Below are 19,695 nucleotides of genomic sequence, written 5' to 3'. Positions count from 1 at the left end.
TAGAAGATTTTGGACATACAGCAATAGTATTATGTTTTGCAAACAGAATGAACAGTAGATCCTAAAGCACAAGCTCTATAATGCATGTCTTTCTCAGGTTTTAATATACGTATGAGAATGGATAGATATGTTAAAATATTTTACCATAAATCTTTCTGATGTTTTTTCTGCTGCTGATGTTAAAAAATATTGAATAACCTGCCAGTGAAAGGGAAGTGGCTATCTTTGTATAAGACACTGCTGTTGCTGTTACTGCGCAATGTTTTCTGACATTAATATTTTATAGTCGAGTAGAAAAAAAATATGTATTGACAATATTTAAGCAATAGCTTGATGATCATCATGTACGATAACTAGATTAAGTGTATATTGCGTAAAAAAAACAACAACTTAGATTCACTTTTGGTGGATTTTGTACTGTATTTATTACTAATGATGCAAAAAGTTGCATAGCTTAACCCAAACTGTTCTTTCTTTTTTAATTTCTTGTCTTGTATATGACCTTTTTGTATGTGTTTTTCAAATAAAATTAAAAAATGCTTTAAAAGGCCTCTTTTATTTCAAATCCATTATTTCATTTAGATAAATTATTGGTTCTGATGTCTATTAAAAAATACTAAATACAAATAAAATGAAAAATGTAAATTTAAAATGGAAATCCAAGTCATAAAAAAGTATGAGTGTCAGTATCTGGGGTACAAAATTCTTTCGATTTTCCCATCTGCTTTAGTCTTGTCCAACCACTTTCCACAAACAAAGATTGTAGTCACCCAGTTGGCAGTGTTTGTAATCTCTACACACTCCAGGTACCAGCCTGGTGCTCGGCCAGTGTTGTCATGCTCCACTTTTACTCTCAGGAGCTCACCCATGTCCAACATCTCCAACAGGAATCGGTCAGTACGGCCCCTCTCAAACAAGTTCCTAAACTTCTGCTTCAGCGGACGCTTCCCTGAGTCTCCGTTCACACCATAGATAGTAATGAAGACATTGGCATCAGTCCCAGCACCCTTCACATCACCTGTGATGATGATAATCTCATATTTGATGGGAACCAAATTGCGCACTTTGCTGGCAAAACTCTCAACGCACTTAACGCACTCAAACGTCACAAACTCGCCTTTCTTCGTAGTAAGAGGGATCTGAGCATCACAATGAAAAAAATACCTGGGATGGACACAACGGAAATAAAAATGCTATTAATATACAAGTAAATTAAGAAATTCTATATATTGCACTTGTACAAAAGGGAGCTCACATGTTTCCCAGCTCCTCTTCTGTCACCACCACCTTCTCAACATGCCAGTAAGCCTCATTCTTCACCTTTTTATCTTTTGTTATATGGATCAAAGAGATGCTAACAATATCTCCCAGAACTTTGGAGGAAAACTCAAATGAGTCGGTTGCACCCCTAAATTATCGAGAAAAGTATCATTTTAAAAACTATACAGCACATGAAAGCATGAAGATGACAAGTGAAGATGGAATGGAAAACAACTAAAGTGATATGATTTATAAGATAAGTTAAACTTTGGGTTAAACCCATTCAATATAAATGACCCACTGGTCAGAGAAGCCAGATCCCAGGTTCCCTCTTTGAGAACCACTGCTTTAGGTGATGCAAACTGTGGAAATTCATACCTCGCAAATCTCTTTTTCTTTGAAGAATTTTCCATCATAAACTCCTTTGAACGTGCTCTTTTCCCTTCAAGCACTAAACACACATTCTCCTTTGTTCCTGCACCTTCATAATTGGCTGTAGTAATGTCAATATCATATTCTACAATGAACATAAAATGGATTTTTAGTGTGGGTTTTCCATAAAACACATGAAATATACACAATATTACACTAAACATATTACACTTTAAACATACTGGTCTTGTCACTGAGGTCCAGGATAGCATTGTTGGCACAGGCCAGTTCCCGAATAATCTGGCCATCATCCTCACTTTTGGCCAGCCAGCGGTCACATGGAAATCGAAAAGTTTGGCTCATGAACTCATCTTTTACATCAATGTTTTCTAAGTGCCAACCAGGTGCAGGACCTTAATTCAAGAAGAAAAAAATGGACCAGAATATCGGCAACATTAGGCCAAGATCAACTGTACTGAAGTATGGCTACATAGCCTGAGTGAAAATTCTAGTTGTTCTTACCCTTATTGTCATGCCACACTCTGACCTTGCAAAGCTCTCCCAGGCTAAGGATGTCTGAAAAGTGGAACACATCCACCTGATTCCGCTCAAATTTGTTCCTGTTGCTGCTGTCTTTCAGTGCTAGAGTGCCCGTGTCCCCATTCTCCCCAAACACAATCATGAACACGTTAGCATCTGTGCCTGCACCTAGAAAACAATGTGTTTGTTATTCTTTATTCATTTGTGTATTCTTCTTTTAAATTGATGTGTATCTTCTTCTTTTTGCACACTTTAAATGTATTTTATTATCTAAAAAGGCCTTAGAAAATGATGTAGCCATTAGAAAAAGGTGACAGCATGCATGTCTACTGAAACACGGGTACTTCATTTGATAACCTGAAGAGGGGAGTGTGGTCACATATGTCACATAACATTTAAGTGGGAGTATATCAGTATATCAAAATATTTGTTACATTTATGCAATCATGCAAATTATGTACAAAAAAACATTCATGTGTGACCTACCAAAAATATCACTGGTTTTAACCTGAATGATATAACTGGTTTTCTCTACCATCTCCTCATCATCCACCACTGCAGGGAGCTCACAGACCTTCGTCCTCTTTGGCCCTTTTGTTTTGGATAGCCAGTCCTCATACGTGAAAAGCGACACTTCCTCAGTGATTGGGTTTCTCATGATAATCTAGGTCATGTAACATGACAAGAAGACAATGACAACAATGCAACATAAACCCCGAACACTGTTTATCATCAGCTATCTTCAACCAGATTACCGTATCCGGCAGGTGACTCATTGTACTGTCAAACAATAAAACACAATTGGCTTCTGTGTAATTGTAACCAGTAATACATTGAAGACTCACTCAACTCATTAATGACAGCCTGATGTTTAAACTAACCTTGTCAAGGAACCAATCAGGCCGGCATCCTGTCCCATCGATGCGAACTCTTAACATTTTAAGCGGAGCAATGTCATCTATCTCCAAATTAAAAGTGTCCGCCTGATCTCTCTCAAACCTAGGATAAGTGAATAGCAGTAGATTGCCATCTTAAAAGTTTTATCATATTATGATTAGCTCATCTGAGGCTATTTGAGGGAATGAGGGCTCAAATAATAAATATCTGTCACCTGTTCTCATTCTTTTGTAACAAGATCTCCTCTGTGCTCCCATTGGCCCCAAATACAGTTATAAATATGTTGGTGTCTGTCCCTGCATACTGGGTGTCTCCTGTAACAACTGTAATCTCATACACAACCTAAAGAAATAAGTTTAAGGATTTGAGTGCCTAGATATCAGTGCTTAAGTAAAATCAAAATCAAACAAATTTATAATATTCATTTTCAAATAGACTCATTCAGGGTGTATTCCTGCCTGGCTCGCATTGAAAGACTCTGGATTTACCACCACCCTGACCAGTATTAAGTTCTTACTGAAGATGAAGTTCATATAAATAATTGATCTATATTTATATCAGACACTATCATGCTGTGTTCACTCAACACTAAACCAAAAGAAAAAAAATGTGTCTTTGATTACTGATTACTATCTGATTACTACAATCAGAATAGACTATATTAAAGCACAGTAACACAATAATGTACTGTATTTATAATACTAACAAGTAGAAGATTAAGAATAAGTATGAATAACCTTTTGAATTATGTTGATACTGATGGCATCAAGTATGTTGAACACTCTTGATGTGAGACCATCACCTCTATCCTTGGCAAGCCAGCAGTTACAAGGGATTGTATATTTAATGCCTTTGGTAGGCACTGCCACAGCCAGTTCCTCAACCAACCAGCAGCTTTCTGGAGTAGCACCATTATGCCCTAACTGTAGAAAATAAATAGAACATCAGGTAGATTTTATATGATTTTAAAGAATGATTACAAAGAACAACCGGCATCAATGGTGCTTTTGTCTTGCCTCGACTCTTTTGATTTCCTCTACATCCAAACCATAACATTCAAAGTGTTCCATAGTTTTAGCAGCAAAGCATTTCCTCCCTTCAGTAAGGTCAAGCCAGAGTCTATCTGTTTCAAGATCATTTACACCATAGATGATCACAAAGACCCGACTGGTGGTACTAGCATCACGGTCTGATCCTGTTGATACCGTAAAGTGATATGGGATAACTGTGGATTGGAAAATAACATATAATTATGTAGATGACAGTGAAAAGTCTCTTGGATAATATAATATGATCATAATGCAAGTGTTTTTGAGTCAACAACAATTTTAAGATTTAATACACAATTACTAAAAATATGTGTGTGTGTATATATATATATATATTTACCAACACCCTCCTCTACAGCTGCTGCTTTTTTCTTCTTTTTCTTCTTGTTCATGTTGCTGTCTAGGCTCGGCTTAGAATTCTGGGGATTCCTTTCACCTTCATATCCCTGGTAGAATGGCAAGTACCTCAGGTAGATAAGTCAGTATTGAAAAACAATAATTACTTTTGTTCATTAATCTTAGAAATCATAAAACTGCATACAAAACCTACACAGATGAAGTAATTTAAACTTTCTCACCTTGACATAAAATGTTCTCTCAATTCTTTTATCTTCTTTCTTTTTCGAGAGCCACCTTTCACATAAAAACATGGAGATTTCCTCTGTGTCTGTATCCACAATTTCCACCTGCTCTAGGAACCAGTCTGCTCCTATCATAGAATTGTCATGCCGTATTTTGATCTTAAAAACTTGCCCAAGGTCCACAGCCTCAATGCTGAATTTATCAACCTAAAAAGAATAATCAGTAAACAACTGATGTGTAAAAGCATATATAGGGCCATAATTACCCAAAACACTCAAAACATGCTATGTGCATTCTTATTTTCTTTTGTATAAGATATGGTTAAGCATAAAACAGATTCTTAGAAACCCAGCTTAAGAAATACTGCATTTGAAATATTGTTCAAGAAAAGACATACTGCTCCTCTTTGAAACTTATTTTTGTTGGTCTCTGATTTGCTGAGTTTGCGTTCTCCTGTGTCTCCAAGTTCTCCGTAGATAGTCAGGAACACATTGGCATCAGTACTTGATCCATACATATCACCTGTTCTGACCGACACTTCATAGGTGTGAGCTGAAGCACAAAAGAAAAACAATATGAGAATATGAGATGGAACTGATTTCTTATTTATAATAGGTATAGTCATTTTATTAAAAGCTAATTCAACACTCAGGTTTTCCAAAATCTCCATGTTCTCCATTCAGCACCTAAGTATGAATAGCTTTTGTCACCGTATAACGGTGTCTATCGCTTAACAGATATAATGCCAGTGACCAGTCTGATCAATCACACCCATATGTGCTTGTGGAACATCCCACAAGTTTGCCTTGCTGTTATAACAACCTCCACTCATCTGGGAAGGCTTTCCTAATTTATTTGGATGAATAATTTAGAGGGTGGCTGTTGGGATTTGTGCCCATTTAACCATAAGAACATTAGTCAGGTCAGGTACTGATGTCAGACGAGCAGGCCTGGTGCATTCAGCATTCCCTTTCATCCCAGAAGTATTCAGAAGGGTAAGGTCAGGGCTTTGTGCAGGCCACACGCATACAGTACTTCCCCCATACACCCAGGACAAAATATGTTCTAAAATAATACACAATATACACAACAAAAATATTCTAGACAATTAAGTGCTTTAAACTTTGTAGCAACAGTTTACAGAAGGCCCACATATGGGTGTGATGTTCAGGTGTCCACATATCTTTGGCCACATAATATACTACATAACATGTAACATTTAGTTAGACAGAAATTAGTGCTCAATGTGGAACATACTTTCCAACGCATCTTCTACTTCAGTCTCAGTGCATTTTAATGTGCCGTCTCTCAGAAGCCTCTCTATTATGATGTCTGAGGGTACCAGCTCTCTCACTGTTTCTCCATCATCTTCAGATTTTGCCAGCCATCTCTCACATGGGAAGATGGTAGTCTCAGAACCCTTAAGAGGGATACAATCTTATTTGCATCTATTTCTGGAAATTACTGTCCAGAAAGAAAGGAGTATGCAAATCTACTACCTTTCCTTTTCTTAAAAGCCTTCTAATTTCTACTCGATCAAGATGCCACCCAGGGTTTATGCCTCTGTTGTCATGTCCGATGCGAATCTTCTCAATGATGTCACCTACATCTTCCAGCTACAAATTAACAATATATAAATTTATCATGCACATCAAATTGAAGAAAGGTAAATAAAGATTTTTTTTAAATAAATAATATAATTTGCAATAGTATTAAATGTACTATGCTCACTTCCACAATGAACATGTCCTCTGCTCCCCTCTCAAAGTACATGCGTCTTTCTCTCTTATTCACACAAAGATACTTTTGGTGAGTGCAGACACCATTTTCACCATAAAGAACAATGAAGACATCTGCATCTGTTCCTGCTCCAAATATATCACTAGTAAAGGTTTTAATCTCATAGGGCACAACTGTAGAAAGAACATATGACATAAATAATTATCATTGTAGAACAACTGATATTTTAAATAAAAAAATATTTATAAATCAATAAATCATTATACACTTTTTTAAAACTTATAGTCAGACCCTGCTGACATTCATTACTAGAAAGTTGAAGTATCTTATTAATTAACTGTGATTTGGGATTAAATTGAGCCTTGCAGTAGAGTAAATATCCAGAAAAATATATGATATAAATACTTGAGGAAGTTGAATATACAGTATGATCAAAACTGCTTGTCCCTTACATGGAGTGTACACCTCGGTCTGCAGTTCAGCTGGGTACAAATCTCTTGCTAATGCCCCATCATCTTCTCCCTTATCCAGCCAGCGGCCACATGGGAAACAGAGTTTCAGACCCTGAGAAGGTGCATTAATCTCCACCCAATCCAAAAACCAACCTGAACCCCCTAAATGAGAAGCAATGGAATGTGTTAACTTTTTACTTTTTTTTTTACTATTCAATCAGGAATGGTTGGATCCAGACAGCTAACAGTTAACAGTTGATTTCACAGAACAATCACAAAGATTCAGCCATGTGCAACTGTAACTTAGTTTAGCATTCATTGATAGTTACAATCAACAAAATTCGGTTTAAATTAACTAGATTAGTTCACTAAGCATTTAATATAGTAAAACACTCCAAAATTTTACCAGCGTTGTCATGCCCAATTCTGATCCTTTTAAGCTCTCCAAGATTAACAGCTTCTATAGTAAACTCATCAATGGATCCTTGCTCAAACTTATTTTTGTGAGTTTTGCTGGCCTTCAGGTTGATAATTCCTGTAGAATTAATGAAGAATCAAAGAACGAATAGTCAGATCCTTTGACATATGATAACACAAAAGCCTCATGATGGTCATCATCATATGGAAAATATGGTTAGTATTTTTTAACCTGTGTCATCATATTCTCCGTAAAGAACTCCAAACACATTGGCATCTGTTCCTGCATATTTCTTCTCCCCTGTCTTAATCCTCAGTGTGTATGTTGTTGACATGGCTGTGGGGAAAAAACTAGCCTCATTTCGCAAATCGCATCATTTGTGCACAGTTTGAGCACATTTTTCATAGGAAAGAAAGCAAATATTTATTAAAATAGCCACTGATGATCATGCAAATTCTCATCAACTCTTTCTTTACATTTCTGCTCCAGCCCTAAGGTGGCTCCTAGCTCTTCTTCATCTTCATTCTTTTTCATGAAAGCTTCATCCACAGGCACCAACTCTCTGACAATTTGTCCATCATCCTCATCAACTGCCAACCAGCGATTACAAGGGAAATAGTACCTGAATAAGCATCCAGATTGAACAACTTTATTGAAATTTGACAGTTTTGGTATATGATTTTCATGAGGGTTAATAGCTCAAATTTAGCATTTAAATATATATATATATTTCTCTTAAAATAGCAAAATAGTTTATAATTTGTTCTAAGTGACACTCACGTGGTGTCATCTTTCGTATCTACAATCTCAACTCGGTCCAGGTACCAAGCTGAGTTGGCATGGCTGTTGTCATGATGGATCCTTAGCTTCTTCAAAGGCCCCAGTTCAACTGCTTTTGTTATGAACACATCTGTCTGCAACACATACAGAAGCAGCTGACTTGCAAATGGCCATCAGTATCATCTTCATTGCCATTACATTAAAATATCTTACATTGCCTTTGACACTAGACACTTAACAAAAGTTATAAGAACATGGTCTGGTGTGTTACATTGGACATAATAATAATAATGGCTAAATAATATATGATCAGTTACCACTGAGCATTACACTATACAGTACCAGCACGTCCACCTATTCTGAATAATATAACCAGTTTCCTAGAGTTAGAGGACAGTATCAAAGAGAAAATACAGCTTTTACATACCTGACCACGTTCAAATTTGTTAAGGTGGTTAGATTTCTTCAGAGGACGCTCCCCAGTGTCACCATTCTCACCATAGATATTGATGTAAATGTTGGCATCGGTTCCCGCACCCCACATGTTCCCAGTAAAGACACTGACTTCATATGTATTTTCTATGAGTGGATATGGTCAAATGGTTATTTTGTTTTATGAACATTGTTAATATTGTTGGGTATTGGTGGACTATCAATGGTTATTGATCAATGGTAATTGATAGTCCAAATCACCATAAATCTGATTTACATGATGGAACAATAAACAGCCAGTGTGTATAGAAGGGTGAACAAATAAAGAGATATTGCAATAGATGGTGAACTGTTCTTTACCCTCAAGCTCCTCACTGTCCTCAGGTATAAGTTCCACTATCAATTCCCCATCCTCCTCATCCTCAGCTAGCCACCGATCACAGGGAAAGGTTAATGTTTTTACTACTTCCTGCATCACTTCATCCTCCTCATCCTCTTCTTCTTCCTTCTTTTTCTTTTTTTTGTTTTTTTTTTTGTCTTCTTTCTTCTCTTTCTTCACCATGGCCATGACCAGGTACTTTAAGTCCACCTTTTCTAAGTACCATCCAGAGCCAGTTCCTGATCCATCATGGCCAATGCGGATTTTGAAGATATTTCCCACGTCTTTAGCTTCAATCTGTTCCAAACAAGAACCGCAAGTGTCTCAGCATTGATATTCTATTCAGAACGTGCACATGAATTGAAACTGCTATTAGATGTATAGAAGTACAGATGTAAGATACTATTTAGTATGACAAGACTCTCTAGTAAGACAAACAGCTACTTGCACTTGATCAAACATTTATCACAATGTTATTACCACTTACACATACTAAAAGCAAAACTATAATATTGGAGATTCTGTAAACTTGATTCTATAACTTTATCAAACTAAAAAAGGATGTTTCTATCCTTGATTGTATACATTTGATCATTTTATAAAACCCTAATAAACTACTAAGGATAATCTGGGAAGACGTCAAATAAGATATAACACCAATTGCCACTAAATTCAATATTACGTTAATGCCAATCTGCAGGATTCCCACAAAAATACTTTTATTTGCTGCTCCTTGAAAAAAATGGTAGGTTTAACTGGATGCCACGTATACTATAGGCTCTTTACTAATTTGCAAGTTATTCATCCTTTTTTTTTTTAGGAAAACAGCAGCTGTCAAACAGACATTATATGAAATATTTTACTATATATTCACTGTTGCCTAATGGATAAGGCACTAGCTTCCTATTATATTACGTGTTCATTCCTGTATTTTTGCACATGTACTATAGAATATACGATATGATATGTACACTGGTCAGCGCTGCTTTTGTGTTTTGTCTTATAGTGTTTTGTATTGTTTGTTTGCACTGTCTTTTGTCTTGCACGGTTTGCACCAGGTTGCACAGATGTACTTTATGTGGCAAGTTACTTTAAGTCCTTAGATTTATGTAGTTCGATGTAACTCTGCTTTTGTTGTATGTATCACCATGGTCCTGGAGAAACATTGTCTCATTTCACTATGTACTGCATCAGCTTTATGTGGTTGAAATGACAATAAAAGTTTCTTGACTTGACTTGACTTCTTGACTTGACTTGACTTCTTGACTTGACCTGACTTTACTTGACTTGTCAAATTTGACAAAAGGTAAAAGTAAGGTATGACTAAAATATTTAAAATCGCATAAATGTTTGCCATGACCTTGAATATATCAGTGGTTCCTCTTTCAAAGTTGTTTGACCTGCTTTTCAAGGTGATAAGTTCTGTTTTTCCTTCCTCTCCATATATTTGGATGAAAACATTGGCATTGGTTCCTCCAGCCCAAACATCACCTGTTACCACAGTAACCTCATAGTTTATTACTGTGTGGAAAAAGAGAGATGAGCTGAAATTCTTATTAAGAATTTTATAGAATTCTAATTAATAACAAACAACTGTATAAAAAATATACATATTATTGTCTTCACATATTATACAGTGTGAAATTATTACATTTTTCAATATCAAGTATTTCACTTGGGTAGAGCTTCACTTCAGTTTTGCCATCAGACTCATCTTCAGAGAGCCAACGATGGCTGGGGAACATGTAGTGTTTACCCTGATTGGGCACCTTGATCTGTACACTGTCCAGAAACCAGCCTGCCCTCATTCCTTCATTAGTGTGGCCAATCAGCAGACGGTTGATCTAGATTCAGTTCAGCAACATCAGTGTACAGTTTAAAATGGACATTTCTCATATAAGTCATCAGAGACTACAGTTACAATTACAGCATACGTACTTGTCCAATGTCAAACGTCTCAATGGTGAAGATATCGACCCGGCCGGTTTCAAAGTAGTTCCGCAGGTCGTTAGTCGAAACAACCAGCATCATTTTACTAGTATCACCTTTCTCACCATAAAGTTTTACAAAGACCTTGGAGTCCGAGCTGGCACCACTGATGTCACCTGTCTTTACTTCAATATGAAAGCTGGTGTCTAAAAATCAAAGTTTTTCGAATTTGATAAGCAAATTACTTTCAATGAACAGACAAAATCAAATGTCTGAATAAAGTTCTGCTCAATATTTCAGTTATACTAAGATATTGAACCATGATGTTCAATAACCCTCACATTTGTAAAACTGTGAAGTAATATTCTATTGTAAAGTTATCAAATCTCAAATGGCTCTCAGTTGTATAATTGAGGACATCTGTGGTAGTTAAATCTGAATTCTATTATTATAGCTATGCTATGAGAAAAGGTTGCTTACTAAAGAGCTTTTGTCCATCAGCAAATGGAAGTAACTCCCGAACAATCTGGCCATCATCTTCATTACGGTCAAGCCATCTGAAAGGTAAACAGATACTGATTTATGAGCATCTGAGCCATTATCAATTTGAGTAACATTAATAAAAAGTAATCAAAAAATCATTAACCTATTGCAGGGAAACTCAACAGCCTCAGACTCAGCCTGTCCTTCTTCTCTGACCACCACTTTGCCTAGGAACCAGCCACACCCTCCACCTCGACCATCATGGCCAATGCGTACCCTGCGTACCTGCCCTATGGACACAGCCTCAACTATGAACTCATCACCCTGTGAATAAACACGAATGCAAAGTGCAAGGGCATAAAGGGCACAAACCAAGCCAATAGGTATATTATGTCTGTATTCCCCAGAGGCCTGGATTGACAGTTCTACTTACATTGCCTTTCTCAAACTTGTTGACATTATTCTTGCAGTTTACTAAGATGCGGTCACCTGTATCTCCTAAATCTCCTATCAGGCATAGGAAGACTGTGGCATCTGTACCACTTCCACTGACAGTTCCAGTGTACACGGTGACTCTGTATTTTATAACTGCAAATTATATTAGGAGCTTTTTTGTAGGGTAGTAATACAGAGACCACATTAATGTCATAATGTCAAATAATATGTTGAAGACAATGTAATGGTATTACAAATGCATTGAAATCAAAATTACATTGCCATTACAGCATTCACACTAAAGATCTATAAAGGCACTCGTAACACAACATGACTTGGCCTCTTGCCTGCCAGTGACTCTGGGATAAGATCTCCAGTTGCAGGGAGTTCCCTAACCACTTCATTGTCATCTTCACTTGTATCCAGCCAGCGATTACATGGAAATGAGTATTTCTCTTTTGTTAATGTTTTCATAAGTGTCACCTTTGGAGTCAAACATAAATGATTACACACAGGTCAGAAAACTAATTCTTGGAAAAGTTAAAGTCATACACTAAAACTTTGCATTTTTCTACCTTGTTTAAATGCCATCCTGCAAATGGATTTCTCTTTTCATGAAATATTCTCAATTTTTTCAGCCTTCCAAGATCAGGAAGCTCAACCTAAAGGTATTAATAAAAAATACAACCCATCAATTAACAACATAGTTCCCATTAGTTAGGAAGAAACAAAACAAAGTATTTTGAATCTAAGAAAACTAATTACCATAAATTTATCAAGCTGACCCTGCTCAAAATTGTCTGTCTTGTTGTCCAATTTCATCTCATCAGACTTGCCCAGCTCCCCATAAATCTGTAGTATAATAGAAGCATCTGTGCCAGCCCCATTAATATCAGACGTCCATATCCACAGAGACCATGGATACTCTGATGAAGAGACCATTGAAAACAATAGGACATCATCAGTAATCTCAGCCACAATTTGTTAAGGACAGTCTGTGACACATGACTTAGTCTATCAGAGGATCTCTCACTTTTTAGTTAGATAATTTCATGACTCTTTTTAGGGAATTAAAAACTGGACTCAGAGATATGATCGAAGATAATAGATATTATATCAGATATAGGATTTCTCACTCTTTTGTCTTTTTTTTCGCAGTGAGACCATTTCATAAATCTCTCTCTCAATTAGGCCATCACCCTCATCCTCATCCAGCCACTTAGCACACGGAAATGTCTGCTCAAGCCCAGTGAAAGGGCAGTAGATTACTACCTGAAAGAAACAGGCATCATCAGTAATACGCAGCAAAATAAAATCAAAATACCATAGTGTGTGAGGAAGACAGTGAAAAAATCTAGGAAAAATATAAATGGTCCCTATCATATTATATCTGAAATGTAAAACATAAAGTAGCCACCACTAGTCTCTTTTTTTTGTTGACTCTTTGTCACATGATATTCGTCTTTAACTCACCTTATCACAGTACCAGCCTGCACTTACACCATCATTATCATGGCCAATAGCTATGCGACCAAGAGGGCTTAGCAGTGCTGCAATTTCTACATTAAAGATGTCAATGAGTCCACGTTCAAATTTGCCACCCTCCAGAAAGATCTTTCCACTGTTCTTTGTGCCTTTGGAGCCATACATGACTATGTGGATTTTGGAGTTTGTGCCTGCTCCCCTGATGTTTCCTGTAACCACCTGTATATTGTAAACAATGCCTGCAAGATAGGATTACATGCAATGGAGTTAGATTCTCTTGAAGCTGCTCTTACGCTCCAGAAGAAACAAAAGAGTATGATTGGATGAATGGCTGGTAGTTGGAGACTGGAAATTAGACTGGACACAAATATCCAGACCTTATTTCTAAAATAATATGCAACATCAAATAGTATTGTGAAGTTGTCAATGAACTCTTCTTAAAGTTTTTTCTTTAAGCAGATTTACTGATTACAAAAAAGGTTGTATTTAGTATACTTGCTTCTGGAGCATTTTCTTTTAAGTAATTACTTTTCTTTGTCTGATAATCAAAATAAAGTAAAATAATTTTCCTGCCTGTGGGCTGAGATCCTCCAACCAAAATATCCCTTTGAATTTTGCCATCGTCCTCATCTATGGCCAACCAACGGCCAAGAGGGAACTCATACACTGCCTTGTTCCCCAGGTCATCTACTACCACCTAAACACAAGCAAATTCGAATCAATCTTTAGTAAAGTAAAAAATATATTTCCTTTTTTTTTAGTTTAAATTCATAATATGTATCAGAATTGGAGTAATCTTTTATCATGCATGCTTGGAATGAATGGATTGAATGTGTATAGGCTATGTGCAAATCTATGTGTTCAGTGGTGCGCCTCTTCAATTGGAAAAACAATCCTTTAAGTAGAGTGGTGTTTCCTTTCAACACAGATAAGGTGACTACAGTCCAGGAGAATGACCTCATCACAAAGTGTGTGAGTGACACAGATGCAGAGGAAGGTACAGCTTCAAAGTCTGAGGTGTATTACTAAAAACATGAAAAAAACATGGTAAAGCCAACTATAGCTAAATTTTTTTACCAGCAGTTTTTTGAACATTCGTTCATAATCACACACGTTGCATATGTATTATGAGTAACCATTAAGCAACCATTAAGTCCTAGCAATGCACAACCTAGTGATGCAATGGTATTAAACAAATAACTTTAGAAATATACAGCAAAATGTGCTTTATAATCCACTTCAGCAAACATGAATATAAACCAGGTGAAAAGACAAGGAAAAGAAAAAGCGAAATCAATGTGACATTGAAACACTCAAAATAGTCTAACATCATTCATCATAACAATTTTAAGTTGTTTATTAATAAAAACATTTTAAATAGTAATTACACAAGCTATTTAAACTTCACCTTGTCCACAAACCATCCAGCAGAAGACCCTTTGTTGTTGTGGCCAATGGTGATCTTTCTTATTTTGCCCAGATTTGGTGCATCAATAGTAAACTTGTCTTCTGCTCCTCTCTCAAAGTTATTTTTATCACTATCGAGCCTCCTTTCTCCTTGGCAAAACACAACGGGATAGGACACTCTAAGTTAGATGTTTTACAATATAAAAGAACTTGATATTGTAATAATTTATGATAGATATACTATAATGATTCTTATTATGAACATGCTGGTTACCTGTATCTCCATTTTCCCCAAAAATATAAAGGAATACATCTGCATCTGTACCGCTACCTTTGACATCTGCAGTGAAGACACTCACCACATACTTATTATCTACAAAACAAATGTGAAGAGAATTCTAATTAACAAATGGTCAAACAGAAAAATGCAACTGTATTATCAAATATCAGATGTATGAATGAATGACCCACATTTTGGCATGTCAGAGGGATCTATAGTCCCCAGGAGATCTCGAGCAATGAGTCCATCACCCTCCTTCCTGCTGAGCCAGTTGTTGCAGGCAAAGTAATATCGTTGATGGGGTCTGTTCATGTCAGTCACTACAACACGGTCCAAGAACCAGCTAGCGCTTAGGCCTGTATTATCATGCTCAATCCTTTAAAACCCAAAAGAAACACTTCTGTTGAATAATTATGTTCCCACTGATGATGCATATGGAGATTATGAATGAACTGTTTGTTGTTTCAGAATACCTAATCTTTTTTAAATTACCAACGTTGTGAGTTTTTATCCGGAAAACATCTGTTTTGCCTTTCTCAAAAGCAGTCCGATTTCTGTAAGGAAGTGAAGAATTGAATATAATACAACGCTTAGTTCTAAGCAAGTAATGGGATATGGTGGGTGTAAAGATTAAAATTAATTCTTAGACAATTAAGCTAATCTAAATATAAGATTGCTCTAATTTTAAATTATTACAATAAAGCATATTATACAAAAATACAATTATAGTCAGTAATAACGAGTCCTTCATGGCCTTGTTAATTATTACTAATTTTATAGCACAATGTGCAAAGAAATGTAATTTAGGTATAACACTTCATTACATTTCATTAAGCATATTTTGCACAAATTTAGAATACATGTACAATAAGTGGTATCTTTAAACTTGATTGTCACATTGTGCTACATAATTCTTAAAATATGTTCGCTAAAAAAATCCAACAGATCCATAATATTCCTTCATGGTCAAATCATGCATGCTAAACACAAATATTCTTAATCCTCTCCTTACTTTAAAAAAACAACAACAACAGTTTAATAATAATCATCTGGAAGAATATAGACTTTTATTTCCTAGTAAACTGAAGAAAAGAGGAGTAACAAAGCATACATTCAAGCAGATACTTCTTAATTTACAGCACATGAATATTCTATCCTTTATCTTGGGAACCAAGTCCATTTGCTTCTCAAGTAAAAAAAATAAAAAATGTAAATTTATTAATTACACCTTGACACTCTTAGAAAAAAGGCTAGAATCCTGAAGGGATTTTTGGACCGTATCTCTAGAGTAACCACTGAAACACAACAATTTGTTTTCTGTAGAACCTCTCAAGTATCCAACAAAACCCTTGAGGAACCATTTTTCTAAGAGTATGCATTAGAAGAGCTATAGGTATATAGCCCTTTGTTCCTTGATAAAAAAAAGGCTATAGAATATCATGCGTGTAAAAACACCCCAACACAATTTTACGCAGCGTTCAACTGGCTTTTCTGTCATTTTAATCACTGAGAAAATGCCAGTCTGATACCTCTTTTCAGTGCTGTGGAAAAATGAAAAGCACAAATTGCTGTCAATATCATCAGTACAATGATATGTAATGATTTTACAAACCATTTACAATTATTATATGGAAACTCTCAGTCTGAACAATCATAGTTGAGTTTGATTTTCCAAAATTACCTATAATACATACATACATACATACATACATACATACATACATACATACATACATACATACATACATACATACATACATACATACATACTCACTTGCTGGTCAGATGCACCTTTGGAGTTATGCCATAATCACCGAAAAGAGTAACAAATACATTGGCATCTGTCCCTGCCCCAGCTGATTCCCCAGTTATAGTGACCACCTCATAAACTGCAGGTGTAGGCAGTGACATGAAATCAGATGATTCAAATAGACAATCTACAAAGAGCACTTACGCATAGACTAAGAATCTTTCTGTCAAACCTTAGCAAAAGATACATTTTGATGGAAAATTCTATAAAAAAAAGAAAGACTACAACTAAAAAGGAATAAGAATATTAAATATCAATGCACAAATGTACTAAAACAACATCAGCATACGTACCTCTTCTTTTATAGTATTCATCTTCGTAGTTTTCCACTTTTTCAGGTTCGTAGGTCTTTAACTCATTCTCATAGATCTCAACATAGTCAACATTTTTTTTCTTTTTCTTGCCTTTGCCTTTTTTACCTTCCTCATCACTGTCTGTGGAACCTTTCTTGGCCTTTTTTTTCTTTTTCTTCTTTTGAGAGTCATCATCTTCTTCTTCTTCATCTTCTTCTTCTTCCTTCTCAGCTTTCTTCTTTTTTTTACCTTCTTCTTTAGACTTCTTATCTTTTGACCCCATTATGACTCCGTATGTTGGCTTTGCTGTTCCTCAGCGTCTTGTCCTCTGCTTCATCTTTGAGTTAGATTTCCTTATCTGTCTTCTTGCTTTTTAGCCAATTTTACCCTTTTTCTTGCTCTTCCTCACGTCAATGGCATCGTTCAGTCTATCTTCGGTTCTCCTGTTTTATAATACATTTATCAGAATCTGTACCGCTGCTCTTTCATTTCCTTCTTGACTTTGACTGCTGCTTCTTGTCTTTGGTTTCTTCCTCCTGCTGAGTTCCACCCCCCTTCGAGGGCATCTTTAATTTATTTACTGCATTGTAACTTTAACTGTCGTCTTTGCGTTCACGTAAAGGACACCCCAGTTGACCTGTGATGCTAGGGAGACCTGCCAACAGGATGGGTCATGGGGACAGCGCAAGGGCTCTTGGGTACAGGTAAGCTGTAACATCAGGGCCTTCCTCATCACAAACAACAACAGTTACTGGCCTCATTAAAATTTACCATGTCTTACTCATGTGGACACTCACTAGACAGGGCTACTGTTAAAGGGCATGTTCCTTGTCAAACAGTCTGGCAGGGAAAGTCCTGTGTTTTAGAATTAAGCGGCACATTTATAAAACATTACATTAGTAGTACTACTAATAATAATTATTATTATTTTCATTTCACATTTTACTTGAAATAGTCACAAAGCTTTAAATTATTGAAAGATAAGTTTAAATTCATGTAATGGCTTTGAGAGGAGCACTCTGCATCAGAACACAGCAAATCATTGGATATAGATCACAGTCCTGAAAGACATCTATCGCATTGCTTCAGGAAACCTGCCAAGTATCTGCAGACACTATACTCACTTATATCTTCATCTGTTTAACCTCCTTCCATCAATAAAATGTCATCTATGCCAACACCTCCAGACTGACAAACAGCTTCTTCCCCTAGTAAAAACTGCTCAAAATCAGTCCACTGAGTATCCCCATACTGTAACTGCCTGTCAATATCAGAAATCATACACATACATACACATTGCACTATGACACCAATAAACTTTACATGAACACTGAAATTCACTATTCTCTCATTGTGTGGACTGTCTGGACTGCTGCTGCTTGTGTTCAGTATCTATAGTCAAACACTGTTTACAGAAATTTCATACATTTGCACCTTGTAATTTGAATCTTTCATATGAACAAGAAACTTTTACCTGCCATTGTCAGATCTAAGGGATATAAATATATATACTATACAACACGTGTATATAACACAGTGGTAGCTGCTATAGATGATAACCTCAGTTCTTAGAGAATAATACATTCATTTAAATAGCATGTTTATGCTTGGACCTTTCCCTGTCTGAACACCAGGGGGACGTGCTTACTGGCTTTTGTTTTGTTTTGCATCTGCACACCTTTCCACGTGTTTCAATGACTGTCCTCGCTATTCATACCGGTCTTGCGTCTGTTTTTCTTGAGTCCTTGTGACCCTGGTTTCTATTTTATTGACTCGTTAGCCTAGTGTTTTCCACGTGTTTGTAGTGTTGTTATTTTCTTAATAAACCCCTTTATATGTTATCCCAGCATTTTGGTCTGGATTTGATCCCTGAAGACAATCCGTTATTACACAATGTCTACCTTCCCAAATTGTACAGGTTTTTGGCTGATGTGTACATTGAGCTGCTGCACTATTACTGTCAAACACATAGGATCATGGCTCTCAGGTTTTGAAGATAGGCAAGCTTGACACCTCCATACCCCCTAAACCCCCCCCCCCCACACACACACACACACACAAATTAAATAAAGGAAACAATAATGGGGGAGTTGTTGTGTTTGGTAAGGATCACTGACCGAAATTTAACCAAGTAAAAGTATTTGTTTAATTTCCAGTTATTAATTTGTGTGTGTGTGTGTGTGTGTGTGTGTGTGTGTGTGTGTGTGTGTGTGTGTGTGTGTGTGTGTGTGTGTGTGTGTGTGTGAGAGAGAGAGAGCCTTTTTTGACTCCTTTTTATCATTTGTAATGTTGCACAGTTCGGCTCAAGCCCAGCAATTTTTAGGGTCATGATTGAGGACAATGTCCCGTCCAGAGACAAGCTGATTCGTGTGGCGGTTTTGTTCAAACCGACCATCGAAAATACCTTCGCTAACAAATATATATATATTTTTTCAATAGTTGTTGCGTTATATTTTACCCAGATAGTGCTATTTTCTGATTGGCTATTGTGTAGCCTCTTTTTTTGATTGCCTGATAAGTGTAAGGCTCGACTAAGAAGGAGACGCGCTTGATTGCTGCCCGGTTCCATAAACATATGATAAATAGTCAAAAAGTTTTTCTGCGTGAGAAATACGATGTGTGAAGGGAGAACGTGAGAAAAGACCCAAATGCGTGACTCTCAATGCGGGACA

At 36.5% G+C, this 19,695-nt stretch overlaps 1 protein-coding gene across 3 annotated transcripts; it reads right to left on the bottom strand.

The window, feature by feature from the left end:
- Nucleotides 1-395: 395 nt before the first annotated feature.
- loxhd1b (lipoxygenase homology PLAT domains 1b) lies at nt 396-17,934 on the bottom strand. 3 transcript variants are annotated; one of them, XM_027167576.2, is made up of 42 exons: nt 17,024-17,934; nt 16,695-16,809; nt 16,450-16,461; nt 15,394-15,474; nt 15,112-15,296; nt 14,915-15,013; nt 14,642-14,790; nt 13,807-13,930; nt 13,222-13,472; nt 12,885-13,020; nt 12,514-12,674; nt 12,324-12,410; nt 12,084-12,231; nt 11,747-11,901; nt 11,477-11,637; nt 11,311-11,387; nt 10,840-11,036; nt 10,553-10,745; nt 10,262-10,422; nt 8,883-9,198; nt 8,518-8,669; nt 8,091-8,224; nt 7,787-7,932; nt 7,542-7,646; nt 7,299-7,427; nt 6,893-7,054; nt 6,432-6,613; nt 6,200-6,316; nt 5,958-6,120; nt 5,098-5,252; nt 4,697-4,906; nt 4,459-4,564; nt 4,086-4,294; nt 3,807-3,992; nt 3,284-3,411; nt 3,054-3,171; nt 2,659-2,836; nt 2,155-2,340; nt 1,875-2,045; nt 1,639-1,777; nt 1,256-1,408; nt 396-1,164 (listed from the first exon to the last, which is right to left on the bottom strand). In XM_027167576.2, the coding sequence occupies exons 1-42, from the start codon at nt 17,304-17,306 to the stop codon at nt 684-686; spliced, it is 6,801 nt and encodes a 2,266-aa protein (XP_027023377.1). In that variant the 5' UTR covers nt 17,307-17,934; the 3' UTR covers nt 396-683. The 3 variants fall into 3 exon arrangements, with proteins under 3 accessions (XP_027023377.1, XP_027023375.1, XP_027023376.1); XM_027167574.1 differs by lacking the exons at nt 7,787-7,932; nt 8,091-8,224; nt 8,518-8,669; ... (18 more) ...; nt 16,695-16,809; nt 17,024-17,934 and having other exon boundaries at nt 6,893-6,962; XM_027167575.2 differs by lacking the exons at nt 5,098-5,252; nt 5,958-6,120; nt 6,200-6,316; ... (25 more) ...; nt 16,695-16,809; nt 17,024-17,934 and having other exon boundaries at nt 4,459-4,583; nt 4,697-4,839.
- Between the last annotated feature and the right edge of the window lie 1,761 nt (nt 17,935-19,695).

Source organism: Tachysurus fulvidraco, chromosome 14, assembly GCF_022655615.1.
Source record: "Tachysurus fulvidraco isolate hzauxx_2018 chromosome 14, HZAU_PFXX_2.0, whole genome shotgun sequence".
Classification (NCBI taxonomy): Eukaryota; Metazoa; Chordata; class Actinopteri; order Siluriformes; family Bagridae; genus Tachysurus; species Tachysurus fulvidraco.
The sequence above is the reverse complement of the archived record's forward strand: the minus strand, read 5'-3'. Positions and strand labels throughout refer to the sequence as shown.

Excerpts from the sequence above, each read along its gene's own strand:
- loxhd1b (XM_027167576.2), bottom strand. The coding sequence starts at position 17,306 with ATGGGGTCAAAAGATAAGAAGTCTAAAGAAGAAGGTAAAAAAAAGAAG. Across the intron at positions 8,225-8,517 it reads ACAAATTTGAACGTGGTCAG|ACAGATGTGTTCATAACAAA; the intron begins GTATGTAAAAGC and ends TATGTGTTGCAG. Across the intron at positions 2,341-2,658 it reads TAAAACCAGTGATATTTTTG|GTGCAGGCACAGATGCTAAC; the intron begins GTAGGTCACACA and ends ATTGTTTTCTAG.